Source organism: Sinocyclocheilus anshuiensis, unplaced genomic scaffold, assembly GCF_001515605.1.
Source record: "Sinocyclocheilus anshuiensis isolate Anshui unplaced genomic scaffold, SAMN03320099.WGS_v1.1 scaffold955, whole genome shotgun sequence".
NCBI classification, from domain to species: Eukaryota; Metazoa; Chordata; class Actinopteri; order Cypriniformes; family Cyprinidae; genus Sinocyclocheilus; species Sinocyclocheilus anshuiensis.
In genome coordinates, this window is record NW_015546094.1 from 268094 (window position 1) to 281552 (window position 13459).

The 13459-nt window shown below is 37.2% G+C and overlaps 2 protein-coding genes across 5 annotated transcripts in view; both read left to right on the forward strand.

Annotated features, from left to right (window-relative positions):
• LOC107700169 (zinc finger protein 384-like) overlaps positions 1-5899 on the forward strand; it is a 14208-nt gene extending 8309 nt beyond the window's left edge. For all 4 annotated transcript variants that reach the window (XM_016501713.1, XM_016501716.1, XM_016501714.1 and 1 more), the window contains 4 exons: positions 3645-3812; positions 3947-4025; positions 4867-5025; positions 5121-5899. In XM_016501713.1, the coding sequence (XP_016357199.1) occupies positions 3645-3812; positions 3947-4025; positions 4867-5025; positions 5121-5429 (715 nt within the window). In that variant the 3' untranslated portion in view covers positions 5430-5899. The remainder of the gene's footprint in view (positions 1-3644; positions 3813-3946; positions 4026-4866; positions 5026-5120) is intronic.
• Positions 5900-7123: 1224 nt separating this feature from the next.
• Positions 7124-13459, forward strand: part of LOC107700168 (guanine nucleotide-binding protein-like 1) — a 12411-nt gene continuing 6075 nt past the window's right edge. Inside the window, exons 1-8 of the mRNA XM_016501712.1 lie at positions 7124-7316; positions 8787-8940; positions 9058-9194; positions 11360-11511; positions 12278-12349; positions 12629-12821; positions 12918-13016; positions 13103-13285. Coding sequence (XP_016357198.1) covers positions 7244-7316; positions 8787-8940; positions 9058-9194; positions 11360-11511; positions 12278-12349; positions 12629-12821; positions 12918-13016; positions 13103-13285 — 1063 coding nt within the window. The 5' untranslated portion in view covers positions 7124-7243. The remainder of the gene's footprint in view (positions 7317-8786; positions 8941-9057; positions 9195-11359; positions 11512-12277; positions 12350-12628; positions 12822-12917; positions 13017-13102; positions 13286-13459) is intronic.

Sequence of the window (13459 nt, forward strand, 5' to 3'; positions counted from 1 at the left end):
GCATAAACTATTGCATTTGCGCCTAACAGCGCTCATTTATCTAGGTTAAATGTTTAAATTAATGTGAGAAATGCATGGTGTTTTATGCCTGTTTATTTTAGGCAAGTCGTGTTGGTTTGAGAAGGCTAAATTGCTCAAACATAATGCTCAACTCACCGCTGTCTGCTGCTGTCGCTTGGTCGTTCCTTTAAAAAACAAAAACTTGAATTTAACAAACATAAAATGTTCCAAACACATTTCTAATGGGCTGAGAATTCTCATAAAGCTGCTGGACAAGGGCCGGGCCCATGCAGGGCTCTATTCGTTCCCTCGTTGCCCCCAAACTGCCCATTTGGCCCATATGCACCTGCATACCCTGCATAACCATACGCTACGCCACTGATCTTATTTGTTCTTATCTGTTCATAAAAGTTTTATGTTTAATATAAGCGACTTTGTCATTGTAGGATTGTTGATGTTGTGTGTGTCTTTCATTAAGAGTAATATTGAATCAACCTTAAGAATTCATTTTGTTTCAAGAATAGGAAAGACCTAACGTTAAAGATCAAAATAAGCGCTACATGTGAGAATGCGAGATTAGTTGCTGCTAGACGCTCTCGCTCTTTCTCTGCTGTCTGTAGAAATTGTTGTTAATTCTTAATTTGAGAACGGCAGGGACATGTTACAGGTTATAATATAATCCAAAAATCATGTCAACAAATGATTTTTTAAGTCAGTTTAATACGTTTAATCAGTTGAAACGACTTTCACAGTCAATTTGATTCAACTTAACTCATATTTAACCGTTGCTTCTTGTCATTGTAGGCTTAGGCTACTTTTTCAATGAATTTTAATTAATGTACTAATTAATAAAATTTATATTTTATTTTGTATTACATCTTGTTCATTCATTTATTTTTAACACCGCACCCCCAGCACCCCCATTTTTTCGTGTGCTACACTCCAGGGGGTGCTGCAGCACCCCTACTTCCCGCGGTAATGAACACAGTAGGAAAAAAAGTGTCAGAGAAAATAAAAATGTTGTACTAAAATTGTATATCTTATTTTTATTCTTCTTGTCAGGATACAATTTGTTTAACATTTACAACACAATATTAAAAAGTGTTGCAGAGAGAAAAAAATAAAAATGTAGGTTGTACAAAAATAGCTTATTCGCTATTTTTATTCGTCTTGTCAAAATATTAAATTAGTTTGACATTTTTCTGTTAACACAGTAGGAAAAGTGTCGCAGAGAAAAATAAATATGACATCTTTCATTTAAAATTATAGGCTAAGCAAAATATAAACAAAAGTTGAACGTCCTTCAAGGACAGCGCATCCATAATTTGCTCCATTTTTATTCTGCTCTGTCACTCATCGACACTCTGCCTGTTCTGTCTGAGGGCCGTATATTTACCACCGGTACAGCCGGTGGTCAATAAGAATAAAGCGTAGATATGCTGTTCTGAATGGACGTCGGGAACGGGATATGGACCCTTTTCACATTTCCGGGTTTTGCAGCAGCGGAAGTTGTCATAGTTGGGTTAACTTGAAGAGCAGTGGATGGGAGAATACCACAAATATATTTTTTGCATTCCCATTTGCTCAAATAGCAAAATAAAAACTCCACGATAGTGTTTTCGTGACTTTTAATAAAAGGAAAAAAATTGAGAGAGACTGATAACGGCAGTAAGAAGAGGGAACGATGTCAAATTTACCGTCCCTCCCATAGACGCTGCATTAGAAACACCCTCGCATTAGCGTTAACTGTTTTTTTGTAATTTGATGCAAAGGTGATATAATACAAAGAATAGTGTTATAAATGTACATACATTTTTTAACAAATACAAATATGAACAACTTTCGAGGATTTACGATGCTGATGATCGTTAAACGCATCATCACAGTCTTTTGAAAAGGGTCCATTGTTAGACCGCCCACTTCCGTTCAAATTACACCAGAGTAACTGACCGCTACCGCGTTTTATTGGGGAATTTAATCCCGCGGCGCAAAAAAGTCTGGTTGGGTCCTGCAGGAGAGCCGCGGGAATGCAGACCTCTGATTTGAACTCGGGACGCCCGTAGCGCAACGACGCTGTATGTCGGTGCGCTGCTTACAAGGCTATCGGGACCGACGAGAGAAACCATTTTAGATAAATTTAGATGTATTTTTTACAATACATATCATTACAAAGCAATATGTTACACTATTACATTAATTATTGCGCAAAATTATTTTTCACACACCTATTTGCAGCCACCTGGAGGTTATTGGATCCTGGTCTTTAGAACATTATATGAATAAACATTACAATTATTGGTACTAGGACCAGTATTGCAGTATTGTGGGCCCCAAGTGAGTGTGCAGAAAAATTGGAGAGAAAAGACAAATATTTCACATAATGTATTTTTAGGGCTGTCAAAGTTAACATGTTGACTTAAAATATTTACTACGTATGTGTTTAACACATTAATAATGATAATAATTTAACACGTTGATTTAGAATATGTAATGTAAAAAGTGCTTGACAAATCTTGGAACTTGGAAATGTTTTTCTGCAGCATTATTTTCTTAAAGGCCTAATGCCAGTGTCAGAGAGATTATTCACATTTTTTTCCCCAATTTCCAAAGCGGTAGCTGACAGTGTCTTCAGCCCACTTTATGAATAACTGACAAAAAGCCTGCGTGGTTAAAGTGCTTCTTGTGACCTCCGCATTTTGCTTTCAGTTGTGCTCCATCTAGCAGTTTTTGAATGCAAACACGTGTTCTGGGTGTCCGCCCTCTGAGACATTCTGCGGTCACATTGGAAAGGTTGACATCAGGGCCTAATCCTCTCTTGCTTGTTGCTATAGCAACATACTCTGATGATAGTGTGCTTATATGTAAGTTTATGTGTAATGGACTGTGTAATTATATACCACAGTCTTTATAATGGCGCAGCTGATGTCACAATGTGTAGTGGGCAGATTGCACATTAAATGTCTCGCTGATGTACTGGAGAAAAAATTGTTAGAAGAAACTAAAACTTCTCAGATTTCAAAGAATGAAAGAAATAACATTTTATGTTTTTTTTTCTATATTTCCCTTTCATTTCTTTCTCTATTTGTTTAATTTATTTCTCCTCTGGCACACTTTTTATTACTGCAGACTACTTAAACTTTTACACCGCACTGTGGAGCTTCACACACACACACACACACACACACACCGACTGAAGGATTGAACTGAAATTGCAGCTGTCAGTGAAAGCCCAGTTTTCTTTGACTCTACATTATCATCCCATAACTAGAAGTTTTATGAGGTTCTGCTTCGCTCTGAAATAGAGGTCACATAAAGGTTTCGTCCACTCCTGATCACACTTGGACATGGGATTGGGCTCTGCTGCTCACAGAGTTCCTGTGAGGATTTAGTGCAAATGTTTTTTTGAGAAATGGATCTGCCCTTTCTCTGACCTCATTCAAGCACCTTCCACACCACTTCCAAATGTATTTGAAATACACTGCACACTTTTGACAATTGTTGGCGGTACTGATAGGGACCACCTAAGAAAGGTCAGCAGAGTGAGTGTAGAAATGAAGAATATTGTCATGTCAAATATTTGTGTAGTGTGTGTAAATTATTGAATGAGCCCCTGGATAAGCATGTTGGTCTTTCCTTCTTTGCAGAAACCACACAGAATCCAAACCTCACAAGTGTCCTCACTGCACGAAATCATTTGCCAACACAAGCTACCTTGCTCAGCATGTACGAATACACACAGGAGTCAAACCTTACACCTGTAACTACTGCCAGAAAACCTTCAGACAGCTCAGTCACTTGCAGCAACACCACAGGTACCACACAGGATGTGTTTTCTTTTCAGTTGTGCTTTTTCATTCATGTTTTCTTTTTTATTTGTGTTTGCACTTTATTATTCAGTTGAGTTTTCCATTAATTTCTTATCTTTTGACATTTTGTGCCTGTTCAGGATCCACACAGGAGATAGGCCGTACAAGTGTTCACATCCTGGTTGTGAGAAGTCTTTCACTCAGCTTGCTAACCTACAGGTGACATACTCTGTTTCTGTATTTAAATATATAAAGGCAATTTTTTTAAGTGTTAGTTTTATTTAGAATATTAATTTCCTAAGTTTTGCTTTAAGGAATAATGTCTTTCAAAAACGGTATGTTTTTTCCATGAATTGAAGGTAAAGGGTGACTGAGTAAAGGATGTGCAATTCAGTTCTTGAAGTAGAATTCAATTTTATCTTTAGGGTGCAGAATTGCAATTTTAGTTTCTATACAAGAAGGTAAAATTCAAATGAATTAATTGAAATTCAAAGAAATTGATTTTTCACCTAGAAAAGCCAAGTTCTTTAGACCGTTTTTCAAACTTTGAATGTTGGTTTGACAAAGCTGACCCCAAACTTTTAAACAGTAGTATATATAGATGAATAGATAGATCTTTCTGTCATTCATTTTCAGATTCCAGTATTACTTCCTGCGGGATGTGGCCAATTCAATTTATATTCACATTCATGAATTGAAAGGGAGCCAATTCTTCGATTCTTCTTCAGTTCTTCTTTTTCAATTCTTGAATTTGGCAGAACCCTCCTCCAGCAGTCAAGCAACATTTTCAGTCAATAGTGACATACATTTTTGCCTGTTCCTTACACTAAACTATTGTTCACCTTCAAAACACTTAAAACAAGCACCCAAGTCTTATGGGTTGTTTTATGATGGTTTTATGATGCTGTTTGGAGCTTGACAACCCTTGCTTCCCGTCCACTTTCATCGTTTGCAAACGAGCAGCTCTGATTTTGACAAGTTTGGAGCAACATGGTGTGAGTAAATTATGATTTTTTGGGGGGTAAACTGTCACTTTAATATTTCTCTCAATCTTTTACAGTCTCATCGGCGTCAGCACAACAAGGACAAACCGTATAAGTGTCACCACTGTAACTGTGGTTATGTAGACGCAGGCAGCCTGGAGGTTCATCTGTCCACTCACACAGTCAAGCACGACAAACTCTACTCCTGTGGTTTATGCAACCACACATATACCTCGGTACAAACATCAGCGCCCAATCTCTCACCATAAATGAGCAGCATTTCCAATTCTTTTTTATAATGATCCTAATATGTATCTTTCTCTGTCTGTAGGAAACATATCTGATGAAGCACATGCGAAAACATGCCCCAGATATGCTTCCGTCTCCACCCGGATCAAACCAACAGAATCACAGCCCCGGTCACGCAGGAGGAAGTAGCTCGGATGGAGACGGGCAAAGCCAAGCCGAGAGGAACAATGCCTTCGTCCAGCCGTTCATATTCGACTTGAACCAATACAAGTCAGTACCTTCTGCAGATGTGCAGTATAAAACTGTCAGTATATCTGACATTTCCCCTCACAAAGACCTCTGCATCACTGTGGAGGCTTCTGCCATACAGGTGGGACACCTAAACTCATGAGGAATCCCATGAAACTTTGGAGGTTAGGAAAAAACTTTTGCAATCGATGAGATCCACACAGAGCTGTGGATATAGAATGACTTTTCTTACTCGATACCTTTTTATTTGTATAAAGGAGCAAGTGGATTTAATTGGACAAAATCGAAGAAAACAGACTTTTGTATTTTTTTATAATCCTGATCTTCCTCCCCAAAAGCTTCCTTGAAGACTGTTGCTGTTTCAGTGGGTACCCAGCTCATATCTCAAGTCTGTTGCTGAAATTTCTGGTTTATCTTGTTTGTATGATTGTCTGCGTCTGTAGTTTTTGGTACGATCACTGCACTGTCAACATCAATATTGTTACTGTCAATGAAAATGGAAATATTGTGTCTTGCACAGTATGTATGGGAATTGTTGGTCTGTTTTTGCTTTTAAAAAGGGAAATTTGTTTGCAGTCACATACGTTAAAAAGCACATATATATAGTTAAAAGATGTATTGTGTGTGAATGAAAAAAGGACAACAGTAAAAGATGTGTGTGTCAACTAATGTCGATGGCAAATATCTAATGAGATGGTGTTTTTCTTGAAAAATTATCCTGTTTAGTATTTCCATTTGCAGATGACGTAATATTACATTATTACATTAATAGAATATATAATATTCTATTGTAACTACTGTTATCAAAATAACTGTAAACATGCAACAACCTCTAGGCATTAATAAAATCAGATTAGTGTGCATTAACCCTTTAAACCAAGATTTAAAACCAGAAATGATTGCTTCTAATGTGCCTCCTTGTGATAATCTGTTTTATAATCTGTCTGTTAACTCTGTCAACCTGGGTTTTTCAATAACATTTTTTTATTTATGGCATTAACGGGTAGTATTGCAGTTTACAATAACTAAATCATTAAAGGGGTCATATGATGCTTTTTTAAATATCATTATTTTGAGTATTTGGTGTAACAGAACATGTTGACATGCTTTAATGTTCAAAAAACACATTATTTTTCAAATACTGTTTTAGGGGGGTGTAGCAGAGTCTTAACTTTGATAAAGAATATCTCTTTGGTTTTGAGACTTTTTAGTCTTTGCAACTTTAGGGATCTTATCTATTCACGAACAGCTTGTAACACTCCAAAGAGAAAGGAAAACTTGAAATCGCATCATATGACCCCTTTAAGTAAGAATATAGAATATTATTATTAATGTTTTTTTTTTTTTTTATTATTATTCCTCCATAACCAACAAGGACCCTCGTCGGTTTAGAGAATAGAGTTACTTTCTTTGTGGTTTGTAGATTTTGAACTTTTCTAAATAAGATTTGTAAATTTCCTCATGATTTAATGTATAACAGTTGTTTGTCAGACGTCAAAGAAACAATGGAATGAATTATTTGTGCTTAAGTTTGTATATACTTTTTCAGATTTATTTGTAGTTAATTATTCTTAAATTTAAGACAAATAATGGTGTTTCTAACATTCCATTGTATAATAGTTTCATTTCTGTGACAGACTGCACCACTAGTCAAAAATATGGGGGTCAAAATTACTTACTGCTTTATCGTTTGACTTTAGTAAACAGTAGTCGCATGAAGTGAACAGAGGTAGTAAAAGAACAGAGAGCAATTGAACATTGTCGATCAAATGTATTTCTGACTCCTAGTGTTGAATCCTTGAAGACTATAATGGTAGCGTCCACCCCGTCAGTGGGCGGCGTCACAGAAAAGTCCACGCGAGTAACGGAGAAACTTCACGAATGTAAATAGTAAGCGTACAAGGAGGATACGTCCTCGCGCATTCTCTCTATTTTCTTCTTTTGACTAAGGCGAACATGCCACGCAAAAAGCCTTTTAGTAACAAACAGAAAAAGAAGCAGCTCCAGGTGAAACGCGAGAAAAAGAGAGGTGGGTAACTTAACTAGCTTAGCTGAGTTAGCGCGCCGCGAGCTGAACGCGCTCGCACATTAGCCACGTGACGCATTGTTTTATGATTTATATTTTAGTGTGTAGTAATGTAAACAGGTTCCCCCATATTAGAGCATTCATTGAGCTACTACACTTCTGCAACTACTTTGTTTGCTAAGTTTTTTGTGCTAAGTTGTAACCAAACTTGACAGGCTCAAAGCAGCGCGTTGCTGTCGTTTTTATTTGTGGGTTGCAAACAAGAAGTAACGCCGAATTTCACGCCAAGCAACAGTATACATGCATCATAAGTGAGCTTGATATGGTGGTTGTGTGCAGTAAACAACTCTGCTCCTGACAGTTCGAACGTCACACACCCGAGCAGGTATGTTTCTATATAGACTAAATTTCGATTGTGATTTGTCAACTGTGAAAGGAGGTGATTATGATACGCATTTAGAGCAACAAATGTTTTGCTGTAGTCGGCGTTTGTGTTATGCGGTATATAAGTGCGCAGACTCAGCGTGAAGTTACGTAACACAAAAACCAAGCGATCAATACACACTGCTTTTCGCCTGCAGTTCTGTAAGTGTTCTGGTCAATTCAAACAGGTGCAGATGAACTAGTTCATAATTTCATAATCATGTCATCAGTGTAAAGCACACTGCACTATTCTCATAAGAACTACTAATGGCAACAAAGTGTTAATTATGGAGGGATAATGACTGGATTCTGAAGGTGCTTTCACAAATTAAAGCCTTAAAAGATCTTAAATCAGAGCAGAAGTCTTCATTTCATCAAGTCATGGCATTAAATATTGCATACTCTGCTCTATATATATATATATATATATATACATACATGTACTTAAAAGTTCTAAAGTTTACTTAAAATTTTTTAAGATATATTTACTTGAGTTGCAAATTTAACGTGAAGTCTTGCTTTTTGAAAAAGTGAACAAAATTGATTGCGTTTATGCTTAAAACAAGAACAAACATCTTTTAGTGGAGTATGAATTTTTTTTTTCATACCTATTGTATCTTCATTTAAGAATCTTTAGATTCTTAGATTAGATTTGCACTGGAAAACAAGACAAAAATACAAAGGAAGGACATAAATTTATTGCAATGTGATCAGAAGGTACAGAAGTGGTTGTAGCTATTTTTATTTGTCAAATTAATTAATAAGTAATGGAGATCTATTGGAAGTTATATTTTCAAACTTTGAAGCATTGCTAAGACGTTTTCATTTACATTTTGATTTATTCTTTACATTTTCTTTACATGGTCTTAAATTTAACTTCATAAAACCTGCAGAAACTCTGGATTGGAAGTACAGGATGTTTTTCACAGTAAATAGTGTATAATTAAAAAATAAACAAACAGAAAAAAAAAATTCAGGAATCATTACTTTGCTGAGTCATGTTTAAGACAGAAACCACTCTTTAAAGTTTCTGAATGTGTGTGTGTGCAGGAGAAACCGGTTCGAGTCACAGTAGCCGAAATGCCAGTGTGGAGAGAGGACCTGGCAGAGACAGACAGTCGGATACATCAGACAGCGAGACGACAGACATCAGGAGGATCAATCATCAGCCTGGCACCAGAGATGGCAGATATGACCCCAACAGGTGAGTCAGGACAGGTGAAACGGTCAGTCCAGGCTTGTTTAATTAATTCAACATGAGATATTTTGGCAGGGACATGTATCGTCCTGTTTGTTAATCTTATAATGGCTTGTTTTGCAGATTCCGTCTGCACTATGAGAAGGAGAGCAAGGAGGAAGTGGAGAAGAGGAAGAAAATAGCGATGGAGAAAATCCTGAAGCCGGTGGCAGAAAAGCAACTAGAGATTGATATGACCCAGATCTACCCAGAAGAGAAAGGTATTTATGCTACTGTGTAACTTAAAGTGGTGACGGAGTGTTATGATAATAAACTTTGCATTTGAGGGAATTGTTTTCACAAAACTAGCCGAAATGTCACCTTCACAATTACACCATCAGATGCTGCAGCATCTGTGACAAAAAAAAAAAGGAGTGCATAGTGTGACTTTTCTGTCAAATAGATGAGTCAATGACTTGTCAAAAATGCTGCATCTGTTTACATCCATTTGCTGTAAATGAGAAAGAGAGATGTTTGCGATATTAAAATTCTGTGCACTTTTGCCTAAACAATTGAAAAATCAAACACTAAATACACACAGACTACTGTTAAAATTTTTTTTAATGTTTCTTAAATAAGTCTTATATGCTCACCAAGGTTGCATTTGATTAAAAATACAGAGAAATTTATAATTTTCTATTTTAAAGATCATTATTTTGTGTATTTGGTGTAACAGAATATGTTGACATGCTTTAATGTTCAAAAAACACATTATTTTTCAAATACTGTACATTATTGTAGTTTCTCTATGCCCCGCCTCTCTCAAACACGTGGTTTTCAACAAGACCCCCTCCTTTGACAAGCACAGTCTGCTCTGATTGGCCAGCTGACCCAGTGCATTGTGATTGGCCGAACACCACAAACATGCGTCGGAAATGTAACGCCCCTTACCATAATGCGAGCTTCAGCTCTCAACATAAATGTAAAGACAGTAAATAATGTCAATTAGTTTTACCATCAGTTCAAGCCTAAAAGGGGAACAGAGTCGTGTGACAGACACAGTGATGATGCTCGTATGTATTTGCAGTACACAAGCCGCGATTAAGAAAGCTGACTCCACTGTGATGTGACCTCTCTCTGTGTCTCTCACGCACACACACACACACAACGTGATACTCTACACGGGGCAAAACTCCGTATTTGAACAGTCAGTAGCAAATACTTAAACTATTAAGAAAACATACTTACAGTAGCTGATTCAGAATAAGCGCCAGATTGTCATAGCAAAGTCGGAACTGACCCATTTTATTTAGAAATAGCCTTTGCACAGCCATCCGTGTAGGCTACTCAGGTTCACAAAACTGTCGTCCATAAAATGCGTTGCACAAATTCGAACATCTGGGTTGTGCTGTTCTGTTGTAAATAAATCTTAACCAATGATTCCTAATTGCATCTACTTCCGGAAGGCCAAATAAAGTGCTTTTGCTTTCTCAAAGAAACACACAGCGTCTCCCTGACATGACTGCATCAACACTACTGTGGTTCCTGAAACCACGCCTTCTTTCTTTGCATGAACATTTGGGCGGTATTACGCAAATATTTCCACATAGTGACGTAGAGATGTGGGGGCGTGTTTGAACGAGGCGTTTTAGCCCGGTCTGGATCAGCCTTCTCTTTTAGATAGAATAAATCCTTTTGTGGGAGACTTTGAGCTTTGTAACTCTGCAGATCTTATACATGCACAAATAGCTACATAACACACTAAAGAAAAGGAAAAATAGAAATCGCATCATATGACCCCTTTAATATATTTTTAAAATGTAATATTCCTGTTAAGGCAAAAGCTGAATTTTCAGCAGCCATAACTATAGACTTCAGAGTCACATGATCCTTCATAAACCAATCTAATATGCTGATTTGGTGCTCAAGAAATTTCTTTTTATAAAAACATTGAAAACATTTTAATATTGCTTAATATTTTTCTAAAAATCATGTTTTTCAGGATTTTGTATAAATATAAACGTAAAAAGAATTCAAAAGAACAGCATTTATTTGTAAATGTCTGTATTATCATTTTGATCTATTAAAAAAAAAAAGACTTGCACAAATAGTGACGTGATGTGTAACCAAGTATGATTCCCATACTTGGAATTTGTGCTCTGCATTTTACCCATCCAAGTGCACACACACACACACACACCATGAACACACACCCGGAGCAGTGGGCAGCCATCTCTCTCTAACCATTAGGCCACAGCTGCCCATCTATTTAATGCATCTTTGCTGGATAAAAGTATTCATTTAATAATAATAATAATCAAACTGACCCCAAACCTGTTACCCATTTTGTCATCAAATTACCAGCAAAAATAACTATATTTTGAATTTTACTGTGATAATGGTTTTGGTCCATGTCTTACTTCATTTTCATTTTGTCTAATAACAGGCCTGGATTTCCCACGCCGGCCCTCATGGCATTACAACATGCGGCGAGAGGAGTTGCTGCGGAAAGAGGAGAAGTCATTTCTGGAGTATCTGGAGGCTCTTAACTCCAAAAACCCACCCGGTACCCTCAGCCACTTTGAGCACAATCTCGAGGTGAGGCATGTTCTGTTTGAAAACATCACACAACTGAAGTACTTTAAAAAAATTTTTTTATCAGCAACCAGAATTTGATTGCTGCTGAGTCAATAGCTGTAATGAAATAGCTTTTTTTTTATTGCGCTTGAGCATCTGTTTGGCCAGACAGTGCTGGAGGCAAACACTGTTAAGTGTTCAAATTCACTGGTTTATGAGCCGTTGCTTTTCTCAAGCTATGTGACACATAAAACTGTTATGTTTGCTTGGTGCAAAAGGAGCAACACTTTTTCAACAGCTAAAATGTATAACACTAATTAGTATGCATATTTGGTTTATTAAAAGAGGTTTTATGATTCCTTATTTGTTTTTAAAAGCCTTCAGACAACAGAAACACAGCAATATTGTGCAGATAATTTTAAGACAAACAAGCTTTGTTTCTAAGAACTCATAAATGTGCATCTAAATGTTTCAACCACTTAGCTGAGCAGAGCATTGGATCACAGTGAATTCATTGTTTTTAACAGTCTCCAATTGTCAGATAGTTTTGGATTAATGTAGCAAAGAAGACCATAAAATGCCTGAGCCAAAAACCTCTCAAGTCATTATTTTATTTTACCTAAAGTGGGCCAAAGGACTACAAACAAGTTGGCTAATCCGAAAGAATGTGAATAACAGATTAAGGATTCATTACTGAAATTCAGACAGCCTGAATAACAACTATGTATAAAAATTAACTTTGTTTTTTTCTTTTCTACTACTGACCGACTGACTCTTTCTTTCTCAGACATGGAGGCAGCTGTGGAGAGTAATGGAGATGTCTGATGTCATTCTCCTCATAGTGGATATCAGACACACAGTGAGTGTGCGACTGTGATGCCTGTTGAAACTTTTAGCAGTTTTCAAAAGATCATCAAAATTGTATAGGCATTACTCTAAATGTGGGAGTGTCAAATTATGCAAACTGAAGTAATAAAATCTCCACTAGGTGGGGCCAGAGATTATATTACATTTAATCTCAGAAAACAGCAGTTTTTGTATCGCGTTATACATTTTGAGCAAAAGAAGGATGGTGTGTAAGACACAGTGTAGCATCTTTGCCATTCAGTACAAGCAAACATTATCACTATGTCTGCAGGTGCTGCACTTTCCTCCTGCTCTGTATCACTACATCACTGGTGAGTTAAAGAAGTACATCATCCTGGTGCTCAATAAGGTGGACTTGTGTCCCGCCCCACTGGTTTTGGCATGGAAACACTACCTGACTAAACAGTTCCCACACCTGCACTGTGTCTGCTTCACCTCGCACCCAGGACAATCCTACAGAACGCGTGAGAGAGTCTTTCCAGTATCAGTGTTTTATCTATAATATGACTGAACAAAATAGACAAGAATAAAAGTGTCACCTTCATCTGTACTCTCTGCAGTTCTACAGAAGAAGAGGATGAGGAAGAAAGCAGGATGGAATCAGGCTGGAGGACCTTTTCACATCATGAGGGCATGTCAGGAGATCACGGCAGGAAGAGGTTAGACAACTTCCTCCTAGACAACAAAATATCAGCACTGGAAAACGGGAGTATTAAATGATGATGATGATGGTTGTTGTTTATAGTGGATTTGAGTAGCTGGGAGAAGAAGATCCAGAGGGATGCTGTTGCTGTGGGAACAGAGGGGGATCAAGCTGATGATGGATCGGAATCTGTGTTGATGGAGCATCATAGTGACGTTGCTATGGAAATGAACAGCCCCACGCAAGAACTTTATAAAGATGGAGTACTAACATTGGGCTGCATAGGTAAAAGCCTGAGGTTAAAGTCACTATGAAATCAAAACTGACACTATTTTTAAGGCATATTGCAGTGTTTATTATATAAATGATTTAATTGTGCACATCATTATTTAAAAAAAAACTAATGTGCCTTCATAATCTTTAATCAAAAACATTAATGCCCCCCCCCCCCCCCCCCCC